This window comes from Danio rerio, chromosome 16 (genome assembly GCF_052040795.2).
Source record: "Danio rerio strain M-AB ecotype USA chromosome 16, GRCz13ab, whole genome shotgun sequence".
Classification (NCBI taxonomy): domain Eukaryota; kingdom Metazoa; phylum Chordata; class Actinopteri; order Cypriniformes; family Danionidae; genus Danio; species Danio rerio.
In genome coordinates this window covers 5,821,755-5,837,400 of record NC_141036.1, presented here as the reverse complement: position 1 = coordinate 5,837,400, position 15,646 = coordinate 5,821,755, and the positions used below count along the sequence as shown (strand labels likewise).

General features: G+C 37.3%; 1 protein-coding gene across 5 annotated transcripts in view; it reads right to left on the bottom strand.

Moving 5' to 3' along the window:
- Positions 1–15,646, bottom strand: part of macf1b (microtubule actin crosslinking factor 1b) — an 83,794-nt gene that overhangs the window by 3,403 nt on the left and 64,745 nt on the right. For all 5 annotated transcript variants that reach the window (XM_087286482.1, XM_087286481.1, XM_087286479.1 and 2 more), the window contains 15 exons: positions 15,345–15,500; positions 14,268–14,474; positions 14,056–14,175; positions 12,894–13,063; positions 11,331–11,490; positions 10,726–10,920; positions 8,836–8,961; positions 8,533–8,676; positions 7,303–7,491; positions 5,040–5,154; positions 4,801–4,967; positions 2,841–3,003; positions 2,529–2,683; positions 1,925–1,999; positions 1,714–1,831 (listed from right to left, as the gene is read on the bottom strand). In XM_087286482.1, the coding sequence (XP_087142608.1) occupies positions 1,714–1,831; positions 1,925–1,999; positions 2,529–2,683; positions 2,841–3,003; positions 4,801–4,967; positions 5,040–5,154; positions 7,303–7,491; positions 8,533–8,676; positions 8,836–8,961; positions 10,726–10,920; positions 11,331–11,490; positions 12,894–13,063; positions 14,056–14,175; positions 14,268–14,474; positions 15,345–15,500 (2,260 nt within the window). The remainder of the gene's footprint in view (positions 1–1,713; positions 1,832–1,924; positions 2,000–2,528; positions 2,684–2,840; positions 3,004–4,800; positions 4,968–5,039; positions 5,155–7,302; positions 7,492–8,532; positions 8,677–8,835; positions 8,962–10,725; positions 10,921–11,330; positions 11,491–12,893; positions 13,064–14,055; positions 14,176–14,267; positions 14,475–15,344; positions 15,501–15,646) is intronic.

Sequence of the window (15,646 nt, the reverse complement as noted above, 5' to 3'; positions counted from 1 at the left end):
CTATATGTCACATATATGCCAGAAACCTATAAGTCACATATATGCCAGAAACCTATATGTCACATATATGCCAGAAACCTATATGTCACATATATGCGAGAAACCTATATGTCACATATATGTCAGAAACCTATATGTCACATATATGCCAGAAACCTATATGTCACATATATGCCAGAAACCTATATGTCACATATATGCCAGAAACCTATATGTCACATATATGCCAGAAACCTATATGTCACATATATGCCAGAAACCTATATGTCACATATATGCCAGAAACCTATATGTCACATATATGCCAGAAACCTATATGTCACATATATGCCAGAAACCTATATGTCACATATATGCCAGAAACCTATATGTCACATATATGCCAGAAACCTATATGTCACATATATGCCAGAAACCTATATGTCACATATATGCCAGAAACCTATATGTCACATATATGCCAGAAACCTATATGTCACATATATGCCAGAAACCTATAGGTCGACATATATGCCAGAAACCTATATGTCACATATATGCCAGAAACCTATATGTCACATATATGCCAGAAACCTATATGTCACATATATGCCAGAAACCTATATGTCACATATATGCCAGAAACCTATATGTCACATATATGCCAGAAACCTATATGTCACATATATGCCAGAAACCTATATGTCACATATATGCCAGAAACCTATAGGTCGACATATATGCCAGAAACCTATATGTCACATATATGCCAGAAACCTATATGTCACATATATGCCAGAAACCTATATGTCACATATATGCCAGAAACCTATATGTCACATATATGCCAGAAACCTATAGGTCGACATATATGCCAGAAACCTATATGTCACATATATGCCAGAAACCTGTATGTCACATATATGCCAGAAACCTATATGTCACATATATGCCAGAAACCTATAGGTCGACATATATGCCAGAAACCTATATGTCACATATATGCCAGAAACCTATGTCACATATATGCCAGAAACCTATATGTCACATATATGCCAGAAACCTAAAGGTCGACATATATGCCAGAAACCTATATGTCACATATATGCCAGAAACCTATATGTCACATATATGCCAGAAACCTATATGTCACATATATGCCAGAAACCTATATGTCACATATATGCCAGAAACCTATATGTCACATATATGCCAGAAACCTATATGTCACATATATGCCAGAAACCTATATGTCACATATATGCCAGAAACCTATAGGTCGACATATATGCCAGAAACCTATATGTCACATATATGCCAGAAACCTATAGGTCGACATATATGCCAGAAACCTATATGTCACATATATGCCAGAAACCTATATGTCACATATATGCCAGAAACCTATATGTCACATATATGCCAGAAACCTATAGGTCGACATATATGCCAGAAACCTATATGTCACATATATGCCAGAAACCTATATGTCACATATATGCCAGAAACCTATAGGTCGACATATATGCCAGAAACCTATATGTCACATATATGCCAGAAACCTATATGTCACATATAACTGGGGGCCTAAGACTTTTGCACAGTGCTGTATATTTTTGCACTAACAGGCCAGGTTCTTTCAAACTTATTAATAAATGTTCTTTCTGGAAAATCATAATGTCTAAATGTTTGTTTAGAGTTGCTGCAGGTTTTGAATGGGTGTGTGTTATTCACCTCGACAGGGGTCGTTCTTCACCAGAAACTCATCTAATGCAGTCCATCCCCCACCGACCCGAACCATCAGAGTGCTTCTGAGTATCCGGACCATCCGCAGCTGCTGAGAGTCTCCAAACTAAAGACAAACACAGAAATAATCGTTTCATATCGTGTATAAGCAGCATTATTTGTGTTGTACATATATCAGCTATAGTATATGTGCACTCACCCGGTAGCGGTTTGCGCTTATTTGCTCAACTTGAAACCTCTTTGGACAGTTGCACTGAGAGACCTGACGACTCACCTGCAGAATCAGCTTGTTGTTAATGACTGCACAGAAATAATCAATGAAAAGCAAATGCAAAAAAAAAAATAAAATAAAATAAAAAATTATATATATAATTTATATTATATTATATATATGTATGTATATATATATATATATATATAAATATACTGTATATATAATATGATAATGTATATATATAAAAAAACATTATAATTTTATTTTAAAATAAGCTTCTCCTGCTCACCAAGCCTGCATTTATTTCATTTAAATTACAGAACACATTGTAAAATTGTGAGATGTTATTGCACTATAAAAGAACTGTTCAAAAGTAGTTTATAATTTAATTTGATAATTTATTCCAGTGATTTTAAAGATGAATTTTCAGCTTAATTAATTGAGTCACACAACTTTTTAAACTCCTTTTGAAAGTGATTTTTGCATAATATTTCCTCTTTAATTTATGTTTTTTTTTTTTAAATATTCATAATTGAGCATAAGATAATGATTATTTCGAGAGTGTTTCTGAAAGTAGAAGTGCACGCACCTCCTCGTTGATCTGGTCTATATCTACTGTCCTCCTGTAAGGGTCTCTGCTGGGGTGAAGCGCACTCACAAACTCATAATAGTCAATGAATCCGTCTCCGTTAACATCAAATATGTTGGCAACCGCAGTCATTTCCAGCACATTGGTGGGAAATTCTGTCAACAAGCAAAAGTTTATATTACCAATAGTAACACATATAAAAACAAACGTTTCAATGCATATATTGAAATATTTTACATGGAAATACTCTATATGTAATTTTCGTATATCCATTTATCAGGTTTCTATATGGGGATACTTCAAACAGCTCACTTGAGGCCAGAACACTGTCAATAAACTCCTTATGAGTGATTCTGCCATCCTGATCTCGATCAATGCTTCGGAAAACATCCAGAATTCGGGATTTGAGGTGACTGATCCACTGCATGTATCTTTTCCTCCAGATGTTGAAGTCAAAGTTAGCAAACTCCTCCAACTGCAGGTGCCAAAGAGAAGCGTCTTAGACAAACATACAGATCATGTTTCATCGATTGTACTGTGCAGTGATAATCTGAACCGATCCTCCCAATCCAGCTTATTTTAAACATAAAGCAGTCATTGTAACTTAAATGAACCAAGACTTCTGGTCTAACTGGTATTTTCTTACCAAATCATTTTAATTTTTATGTATAGAGTATGTATATTTTTAATTTACACTTTAGAGTTTCACTGATCATCATTGAATGACTAGCAACTTGTAAAAAATGAGACTTGATTACTTGACTCCATTTCTGTATATTGGAATACTATTTTTAATTGTTTTTATGTCTTATTTCAGTTATATTTACGTTATCATTTGTGATTTTTCTTTCTGTTGGTTGCTGACAGTGAAACTGCACTGAAATAACAGAATAAAATATTGGTTCACAGTTTTCATAAAGTTCATGAAGACTTCCTAATAGTTTTCTCAACTCTTTCTCATACAAAGTTTATTTCCAAAGTTTAAAAAAATTAAGGTTTTTGAGGAAAACATGCAGTTGGCCATATCTTAGTTTTTAATCACAAAAGATTGTATTTCAGAACTAGTGTCAGAAGAGATTTTTGGTCAAATGTACTTTTTTTGGTCAAGATATTGACCAGCTGTTTTTTTCCAGGAAATTGTTTCTCTTATTCCAAATCTGGGATTATTTAGAGCTCTTTAAAACTGCAGTTTAACAGTTCAAATCAATGACTACCACTGAAGTCCACTCTATAGAGAACAGAAAAAAGAAAGATGAAAAGAAAAGAAAGAAAGAGGAAGAAAACATTAGGAGAAAGAAAAAAGAAAGAAGAAATAAAGAGAAAGAAATAGAAAAATTAAACGAGAAACAGAAGAAAAATGAAAGATGGAAAAAAGAAAGGAGAAACAAAAGAAATAGAAAGGAAAAAGGGGAATAATGAAACAGAAAGCAAAACAGATTGATACAAAGAAAGAAAGAAAAGATAGAAAGAAAAAAGAAAGAAAGAGGGAGAAAGAAAGAAAAAAGAAAGAAAGAAAATTAAAAAAAGTGTAAAAAAGATAGAAAAAAAGAAAAAGATAGAAAAAAGAAAGAAAGAGGAAGATAGAAATAGAGGCAAAACAGGAAAGAAAAAGGGGGAAGAAAGAGAGATCAACACAAAAAAGAAAGAGGGAAAAAGAAAGATAGAAAAGAAAGACAGAAATAAACTCAGAAAAAGATAAAAAAAAATTGAAAGAAAGAGGGGAAAAGAAAGAAATACAGAAAAGAAGAAAGAAAGAAAGAATAAAGAGAAAGAAAAAGGAAAAAAGAAATAAAGAGTAGATAGATAGATAGACAGACAGACAAATAGATAGACAGACAGACAGAGATGATAGATAGATAGATAGATAGATAGATAGATAGATAGATAGATAGATAGATAGATAGACAGACAGACAGACAGACAGACAGACAGACAGACGAACGATAGATAGATAGATAGATAGATAGATAGATAGATAGATAGATAGACAGACAGACAGACAGACAGACAGACAGACAGACAGACAGATAGATAGATAGATAGATAGATAGATAGATAGATAGATAGATAGATAGATAGATAGATAGATAGATAGATAGATAGATAGACAGATAGACAGATAGACAGATAGATAGATAGATAGATAGACAGATAGACAGATAGATAGATAGATAGACAGATAGATAGATAGATTTTTTCAAAGCTCTGACAGCGGCGACAGCGGCCAGTTTAGTTTTTGATGTCTAGTATGGGTTCAGGTTGGGATTCTCACCTCTCTGAGCCGCTGCAGATGTTCCTCCAGTCTGCTCTGTCTGCCGTGAGCCTGAAGCCAGAGTTTCCTCCAGTCTTTCACCAGGCGACACATGATGGGGGTCTGAGGGTCCAGTTTCTCCAGAGGAACAGGGACAGATGGTGGAGGCTTTGCAGCTCCTCTTCTCTCTATACATGCAATATAATCCAGAGTTAAATTCAAGCCAACACATCAGCAGATCTCAGTGATTCTGGACTCACTCGCTGCTGGTCTGCGACTGGGTGAAACCTGCTGTTTGGGGACCAGCTTGTGTTTACAGGATTTAGTGGCATTTTCAACCTCCGGTACCTTGCCTTTCATCTCATCCATAAAATCCTGCAAAAAACCAACAGAAGCATTTCCTGACCTCAAACCTTCTTAAATTATTGCATGGCATCACCGTTACGTTTCATTTAAAAAGCTATTAGTTACTAGTTCATTAGTTGAAGTTATGAGTAACTAATAAAGTTATAATGACCAATAACCTTAACTTTTCAGAATTTGATTGTAATGCAATGATGTGAAGCTGCTTTGAAACAAGAATTATTGTGAAAGGCGCTATACAAATAAGCTGGAATTGAATTGTTTTTTGTTTAAATTTTGTAAAAGGTTTACAAATTTTTGTTTGTGTTTGTCATTTTAATCACATTTAGTTTATTTTTAACATACATTTATGTAGTTTTCATTCATTGTCATAGTTTCTTTATACAATTTGTTGCACATTTCAGATGAAAAAATCTACTAGAGGGCACTGTTTCCATTTTCGCAAATCTGAAATCCATTACTTAGGGTACGATTAAGGGGACATTTCGGACAAACGTCATTCTTGTATATGTCTAGAAGGCGGCGATGGTTGTCATATTTAGTTTGTTTACTACATTTATGTTTACAACATTTATTATATCCACTAGAGGGCGCTGTCTACAGTTATTCGAATCTGAAATACAAATTAGGGTATGTTTTATTGTACATTTTAGAAACGCGCCCTTCTTGTACACGTCCAGGAGAAAGCAGCGTTTGTTGTCCTATTTAGGTTATTTTTAGTACATGTATGTAGTTTTTTATTAATTTTCAGTTATAGTTTTTATCTACTTTTTTTTGCACGTTTCAGGTGAAAAATCCACAAGAGGGCGCTGTTTCCTCTTTTGTGAAATTCGTTACTTATTGTACGGTTTGTTGTATATTTCAGACACACGTGCTTGTACACATCTAGAAGGCGGTGGTGGTTGTCATCATATTATTTTTTACATTTATTTAGTTATTTATTAAATTCAGTTATAGTTTCTAGGTATGTTTTGTTGCACGTTTCAGATGAAAAATCCACTAGAGGGCGCTGTCTACATTTTTGCGAATCTGAAATACATTCCTTAGGGTAATTTTATTTTTTGTACGTTTCAGACACATGTCCTTGTACACGTCCAGGAGAAGGTGCCAGTTGTGGTCATATTTATGTAGTTTGTCGTAAATTTTTTGTTCTAGTTTCCGTCATTTTAGTACATTAAGTTAAGCACAATACAATTATAAATGCTTCTTTGGAAACTTTATAAAACAATTAACAAAACATTAAAATTTAACATTTGACATTTTTTTTTGTTTTTAAGAAGCATATTAAAAGTTACTTTTGAATTTTTTTATTTACATTTTGAAACACAGATGTTCCTTCACTGATATTTTTTAAACATGGGTCAAACAGGATACAGAAATACAATGAATGAATGAACATATCATAATATTTGACAAAAATATATATTTTACCTGTTCCTTAGAAAACCACAATATCATAACTCTAATCTTGGACAGTATGACCGTGTCAACTAAAAGAAAGTAAATATATTAAGGGCACATTTTTAAGAAAATGTCCTTTGATTTTCCCTCGTTTTGTACTAAACTAAAACCAAAATATGCACAAAAAAGAAAAAGAAAAATCCACTACATTTTGTGATAAAAATAAAATGATAATAAGCCTTTCAGAAAAGCAGAACATATCTATATATTTTTAATATTTTTTTATTTTATTATCATTATTATTTATTTTTCAAATAAATGTTTACTTCTGCTTTTCTCAGAATTTAATTCAAGTTTATTTGTACAGTGCTTTTCACAATGGTTGTTGTTTCGAAAGTAGTTTTAAAAAAGGTGCACATTATTGTATCACAATCAGATAAGTTATTAGTGACCATAACTTTATTAGTTGCTAATTACTTAAATTAAATAGTAACTAATAGTTTTTAACAGTTAAAGTTATACATGAGCATAGTTAACCTGCAGCTATATAGTATATAGATAAGTTCAATGAAGTGCATGTGTGTTTTAAGTGTACACAACTATGCTGTAGCAAAAGCATAGTTCACCTAAAGAAAACTCATCTTCATGTTGTTCAAAACCTTGATTTCCTCAAGATTTTCTTCAATGAGTAAAAGAGGACAGTATTTTTTAATTTAGAATAATTGTATTGTTATTAATATTAAAGTTGTGTATGAGTACCATGTGTTGCGTGATGAGCTCTGCTGTGAGCTCCAGATCTTCAGGCAGTGACTCCTGCTCTTTCAGACTGAGAGAGTCTTCAGCGGCGCAGATCCAGTCCAGAATCCTCTGAATCTGCTCCCTCTCACCCTGTAGTGCCGCCAGTGAGATCTGGATCCTCTCGGCCTGCTGCTTCGCCCATGTCTGCACCTGAAAACCCACATACAACACATTTAACCAGCTCAGGCTTATTAGAAATACCTGCATCAGTCTAGACTTTTGCTAAATGTAAAATACATTGCTCAGGCTACATTTTGGTGTACATTTCAGATGAGAAATCCACTAGAGGGCGCTGTTTACATTATTGCGAATCTGAAATATGTTACTTAGGGTGTGTTTTGTTGTGCTTCTTCTACACATCCAGGAGAAGGCGAAGCTTGTCGTACAGATCAGCTAGCGAACCATGGAGCTAAACCCTTCACTAAACCCTACCAATAGTGTTTTCACAAGCAGACAAGAGAGGAATGTGCACTGCCACCTTGTAGTTTTATCTTGATTTTAAATAGCTTTTATCTATTTTTACCTTGATTTTACATTGCTTTAATCTAATTTGTTTTGTTTAATTTTGTATCTTGATTATAATTATAGACACCCTGCAGCGCTATTCGCATGAATGCAACAGCACAAATGATGCGTTTCCCAGGAATCAATCAAGTTGGAAAATCTGAACTTTAGCGGACATTCGCCCTGCGTTAACCAATCAGAAACTTGCTTTAGTATGAGCGTGATTATGACATAAAGCCTGTTATTGGGGGAGGGGGAAATCCTCCTGCCGACACCGACAACAGTTCATCAAACTGGGCTCGGCTCTGTCGGAAGCACTGCTGAAAGCTTCCATCATCCAGGTATAGTTTCTGAAGGAGTTGATGAACTCACAGAGCTGGGTGCACCTCTGAAAGGATCTAGTGAATGAATCTATGGTGTTTTTCAGCCTTCCTAAAGCACAGCTACTCTCTCAATAAAATCCATGTTAGCCATTTAGCAACGAAACTAGAGTCACCGGGCAGACAGAAGCCCTGCCCATGATGCGAATCAGCGTCTTTTGTGAATTGAATTTCATGCACAAATGAAGCAAAGTTGATACGTGAATGAAGCGAGTAAACTCGAAACGTTCACGCGTCTATTCATGTGCGAATAGTGTGACTACTGCTGACTTATTAACCTAGTAATGCTCCTGTTAACTCGACTGACCTCCTCGTAGCGAGTGTTGGTGATGCTGATCCATGATTTGATGGTGATGACGGAGTCCGGGTGGCAGCAGCGCAGGATCTCCTCACCCAGACTGCGGATGTTCTCCAGCGCCTCCTGCTGGGCGTTCAATGAACTCATCGACTCCTGTGGTTCACAAACATCATCACGAAGGATCACAGATTCAGCTATACATTTTTTTTAGTGTTCTACTGAAGACAAAAGTCATCTTTAACTGCCTGAGGGCTAAAAAATTACAGCAAATGTTTATTTTAGGGTGAACTATCCCTTTAATGTCCAGCATACTTGATGACATTTGCGAAATGCCAGAAGAGCCTCTTCTTCCTCCGGCAGCACTCCGTACTTCAGGACCCGCTCCACATCTGACAGCTGATCCAGAAATGAGTGGACCACACCATCAAACTCCTCCGCCTGAAAATAACAAATATGCTGAAATCATCAAATGTGTCTGATCCCACTTTCAATCACTATTTCAGTATCACTTTGAATACTTGGTCACACTGTTCAATGTTTTTAGTTTATAATATTTATAGTTTAACATTTATTGTCCTTGATAAGATTGGTTATTAAGTTATTTAATGTTTAATTAGCTTAACGGTTATATCACAGTGTTTTAAGTTTAAAGTTTTAAGTTTCGGAAGTCTCCCGGATGCTCGCAAACGAGTGATAATCTCACGGTAATCTGGCATCTCTCTCCTCGCTCTTCAGACACGTCGCACGCACCTTGTCAAACACCACCAAACCACCACCTCCCCTGACAGCTGAGCAGGACTCTGCAAAATAAATCCTGACACTCTGACCAATATGAGGGGAGTTTACTCACACGCGACGTTTTAGCTCTTTTGGTCCGATTAGAAACTTTGCAGTTTGATCGTCACCTTAGAATTATAAGGTTCTATCTGAAATGTTTGTCAAAATTGAGTTATTTACATATTCTTATTAAATGACAACTTCTTTACATTATGGGATGTTTTTATAAGTTGTTTACATTTTAAGACTTTTTATTTAAAAACAAATGTTGCACACATACTGTTTGCTATACAGAATGCAAAAACTTTAAAGCTTAATATCTCAAAATCATTCAGAACGCAGATAGAACCTTATAATTCCAAGGTGACGAACTGTTAAAATATGGAATCTTACAGTTATGGATATTGTGTTTCAGTCAAGGACTCTTATTTTGTGTATTATCATTTTGTCTTTGTTTTATCTGTTGTCATAGCTACTGATTGACTTCTGTTATAACTGGTTATGCTCACCTGTGTCTTGTTTGGTTTGTGATTTATATATATATATATATACAGCCTTCAGTTTCTTTCTCATCTTTGCAAAAGCTGTTGCGTTTATACTAGTGCTGATGATTAATAGTGATTAATCGCATGCAAAATAAAAGACTGTTTTGTATCATATAATATATATTTGTTATGTGATACACACACATACATAGAAATTAAAGAAATGTGTTACATAGATATTGAAATGCATGTATATTTTTTATCATATACATATATAGTTAATATATTAATATTAATAAAAAATGTCTTAAACATATGCATTCATGTGTGTATTTATATATAAATAATGAATATACACAACACACACACATATAATGTCAAAACAAACTTTCATTTTGGATGAGTTGAATCGGTATTAATTTTTGCCCAGCACTAATTATACTTACCTTGAATTATTCTCTTAGTTTAAATAAATACTATCTAAATCTAATAGCAGCAAATATATTCCACCATGCCATGCTCTGGCACTTGTATTATTGTGTTACCCCATTTACTTAATGAAATAATTAATACAAATTTCTGGTCACACTTTATTTTGATGGTCCGTTTGTTGAATTTAAGTTACATTTAATCTACATGACAACTAATTGTCATTTGATTATAAGCAGACTGTTAGTTTGGGGTTAAGGTTAGTTTAAGTTGAAATGTACTAGCAAATTTCTTATAGTCAGTTAAATGTCTGTTGAAGGAGCAGCTCAGCAGATATTAAGCAGACAGTTGACTAAGACTCAAATGGACCATCAAAATAGAGTGTTACCAAATTTCTCTTAGTTTTAATCCATGAAAACAACACTAATGTATTTTGAATGTGATGTCAGTGCTCTGGATAAATGTATCATCCAAATGCACAAATGTAAAAATAAAATGTTTGGTGCTGTACCTGCTGCAGTGCGGCCTCGAGTCGGGCCTGTCTAGACACAGAGAGTTTACACACAGCCTCCCAGCGGCTCTCCAGCTCCTCCATCTGCTCCTGCAGCCAGTGAGCATCGGCGGTGCTGCTGCGCGTCAGATCCCGCACCGAGCGCTTCAGTGTGCGGATACAACTGGCCCGCTTCCCAAGCTCCCGCTGGAACACCTGTAGACCCAGAGCCAAAAGATCAGGACTACAGCATACCCTATAACCTTACCATGAACTTTGGAGGGGGTCCATCCGTTCATCCGTCCGTCCATCCATCCATCCATTCATCCATCCATTTATCTATCTATCTAGCTAGAAGAAATGAGTGAAATATCTAATATAAGCAACCAGAGTAACCAAATTTCGCTCCTGAGTTTTGTTGTGACATCTTCTGACCCTAGAGGAATCACAGTAAGAGCTGAGTGATATGACACTATGCATTAAAGTGCATTAGATTAAGCACGTCTACATGTATTTGTTAACGTATTCCAAGCATACATGGCTAATTTTACATTAACTGATTATTTGGGGTCTAGATCCCCTCAGTGTCTTTTGTGATGCAAGGAGGAATATCAGCTGAGGCCCACCTTGTGTTTGTCGATGAGGTTGTTGACCAGGTCTTTCTCTCCGCAGACGGGCACGTCTTCAGCCAGCTGTGGCTCAGCTCTGAACAGCCAATCGCTGAGAGCCTGCAGAGCGTCAGTGAATCTGCCTGAAAACAGCAGCGCCTCCTCCAACTTGTGTTGTCTGTGGAAGGAGAGGTCAAAAATGACATTTTAATAAAGCACTGTCGCCTCACAGCAAGAAGATTGCGGGTACGACCCAGGTCAGCTGGCATTTCTGTGTGCAGTTTAGATGTTCTTTGCATGTAGCATTTTGTTTTTTATCACAGCTCTGCCAGTGAGAGCGGTCAAACTCAAGCACATCAAATGAAAAAGACATGAAGGGGTGGGGCTTGTCAGACACTTGAAAGCATTTGATTGGTCAGAAATTTTGATGAGAAAGAAGTATGAGATGAAAAAAAACATTGATCATTTAGACGGATGTTTTTGGTTGTTTATATCAGGTTTATGATCTTCTAAATGCTAATTTTGTCACTATTTTGGAGCATACTAGCTTGTAGATATCCTTAAGACTAACTGATGCAAACATCGAAAAAGAAAACTTTAAATGGGATTGAAAAGTTAATGGTACTAGATATAAGAGTAATGTCTAGTTCAGACTGCGTGATTTTAGCCCCGATTTTGGCTCGCTGACAGGTTTTGAGAAATCGCCGACAAATGCCTGAAATCACAGGCAAATCGCTGCTCGTTCACGTGAGTGACAATCACACAGTATGAACTTTCAAAGACTCGATCTGAGAGAATCGCCGATGAGTCGCCGATGCCTGTGAGATATTTGGCGCGCTAAATATCTGGAGCTGTCGGCGATTCAAATCATGCCGTGTGAATTGAGTTTTGACTGAAAATAACATCAGCGATCGCCTACAGCCAATGAGAGAGCAGCATTCACTTGTGTGTGTGCGTGTGTGTACACCTGCTGCAGGCCAGTGGGAGGCTGGGGGAGAAGGTAAAAGCGCTCTTTTTCGGTTTATTTGGACCCACGAAATGGAGGAAAAACTAGTGGAGGTTTGACAGGACTCAGGAGCACCCGTGTCTGTTTGACGTTTCATACAGAAAGAAATTAGTTTATTATCAACGTCGAGGAGAAATGGCTAGTTCCCTTTAAACCCAGGTGAGCAAACATGTACATGTTCTACCCCATTAAATGCTTCTTTCTCATTATGTAGTTAATAACAAAAGATATACGATGTGTTTTTGGCTGTGAGACATAGTGTGGACGAAGTTGTCGGCGATTCTTCCTGTAGTAAAGTCATGCAATGTGAATGTCCCGGTCGCCGATCCATCTTGCAGTGTAAACAAAGCAGCGACGAAACGCTAGCCCAGATAGTCACGCAGTGTGAAAACATCTGTGACACGACTACTTTGAAAATCATGCAGTCTGAACTCGGCATAACTAGATAATTGTACTAGATATAAGATTAGTCTAATTGACATGAATTTTACTCGTGCAAATTGATAGGAGGATTTTAGCAGTTAGGAGTTATTTTTGAGTGTACATTTGGATCGCAAAACCTCCGTCAGACAAACCTCTCGCTGGATTTTCCGCTGATGGTGTCCCATGAGTCTCTGAGCTCCGACACCATGTTCTCCAGCTGCTGCGTGTCTGCAGGGCTCTGGGCTTTCTCCTGGAGCGAGCGGCCGCTCTTCAGACATGCTTCATACATGGGCCGCTTCGAGCGCAGGAGCTTCTGGAAGTCCTGTAAATACACAAATGACCCACTGTGAAGAACTTACTAAAGTCTGACAAGAAATTGTTGAAAACACACCTCTTCGAAATGGCTTATTATGAATATGATGTTGATTAAGGTTTATTTAATATATGTTGTTTTATATTTTATCATATCTTGTATTTTTTATAGTCCTCTTTTACATTCTTGTGGCACTTTTGGTCTGAGAAAAGTGGCTTAAGAATAAAACATAATTATTAATTACTATTTTTTTGTTAAAACACCACATATATTTTGTGGTTTAATTATTATTATAATTTTTTTTATATAATCTTCTGTGCACCACATGCTAAAAAAGGAACATTTCAAGAGTTCACACTTAGCTCATGATTTATACATAGCTTGTTTGGCATGCTGTCCCGGGAGAGAGCCCTGAGCTCAAGGGATCCTCAAGCCCAGGGCTCCCCCCTTTTTGCAGGGCGAGTGGAGATTGAGCTCAGGTCTATCTCAAACTCCCCCGCTGCTGAGGCCAAGGCGAACTCCCTGAGAGTAAGACATTATAAAAAAGGTTTAGGCTTGTTTTATATATAATATAGAGCACATTTGGATGGTGGGAGGAAACCGGGGAACCCGGGGGAAACCCACGCGGACACGGGGAGAACATGCAAACTCCACACAGAAATACCAGATGGCTCAGCGAGGATCCAACACCATTGGTATTCTTGCTGTGAGGCAACAGTGCTAGTCACTGGGCCACCGTGCCGCCCATTCTGGATAAAGGAGGAAGAAGGGGAGGAGGGGGGTTTCTTCCAGAAGAAGATAGTTGTAGAAAGGAAATGAGGATATATATAGTGATTTGGGATCCTTTGATTGGAGGATCATAATTAGTTAATGTGGACCAGCTGGGTCAATCATGAGCACATGCTCCTCTCGAAATTAGTTTAAAACTAAACTACACTTATAACATTTTAAATATATATATATTTGGGTTTAGGTATTGAGTTGAATTAGGGATGTAGAACCTTCTGTTCAGTGAGCTGCTGTTTGATCTCCTCCTGTGAAACAGCGATCTCTTTATGTGTGTCCAGTGTCTGTTCCACCTCCGTCATCCAGTCCACCAGTAAGTGCCACGATTCACTGAACTGTGCAAAAGTCAAAAGCAGAACAGCTGATTTATTTTCCAGGAGACTGAGGACAGAGGGCTTTCTGTGCAGATGAGAAGAGAAGCGAGTACCTGTTTAGCGAGTCTCTTTGCGTCCTCCAGAGTTTTCCCTCTCTCTGTGGTGTGCTGCAGGAGTTTTTTGAATCGGTCCTGAATGGTCATGATCAGGTTCTGTATGACATCACAGTCCTCTTTCCTGCTGAGCTCAGACAGACGTGTGGCTGCAGCTTCCACACTCGACTTCCTGTCTCCGTAAGACTGAACCTCACTGACAAGCACCTGCAAACAACACCAGATAATCACACACACACACATACACACACAGTCGCAGACGCATACACACATCCACACAGACTCCCAGATGCATATAAACAAACACACAGTCACCCACACATACACATATATGCATAAACACACACACACAGACACACACACAGACACACACATACATACAATCACACACAATACCTGCAGCACATGCACACACATAAACAGACACAAACACACACAGTTGTGCACAAACATACACACTTATGCAAAAACACACACACACACACTCTCGCACTCACATACACAAATACACACACACTCATAGACAAACAATATCACGCACACACTGACACGCACACAATCATGTACACATAGTCGCAAATTCTCTCTCTCTCACACACACACACAGACACACACACACACACACACACACACACACACATACACACATACAATCAAACACCACAATATCTGCAGCACATGCACACACATACACAGACACAAACACACACAGTTGTGCACAAACATACACACATATGCAAAAACACACACACACACACACTCTCGCACTCACATACTCAAATACACACACACTCACAGACAAACAATATCACGCACACACTGACACGCACACAATCATGTACTTGGGGGGGCCAAGGAGATCAGTACTGCATTTACACACACACAAACACATACTTGGGGGGGCCTACTGTAACTTGCGGGGGCCTACACACCTTACATATTCCATGTATATGGCGGATCAGTACTACATACACACACACACATACATACACACACACACATACATAGACACGCACGCACACACACACACACACACACACACACACACACATACACACACACACACACACACCCTACCCTGTGCTCCTGCAGCTGTGAACAGATGGTGTCCAGGATGAAGCTGGGAGCGCTCAGTGTGTTTATTGTTTCCTCACACTTGCTCATTTTAGTCAGCAGGTCCTGGACGTTACTGTTGAACTCCTTCGCAAGGCCAAGACCCTCAGTTAACTTTGCCTAAAACAATCAATAAATCCATAAATAATTTTAAAAACGTATTTAATGGTATCAGTTATTGCTGATATGCTGACAGCTTAAAAACAATCAAATATTGGCCAATAAATATCAAATTAAACTAAAATAAAATAAAACTAACAAACAAA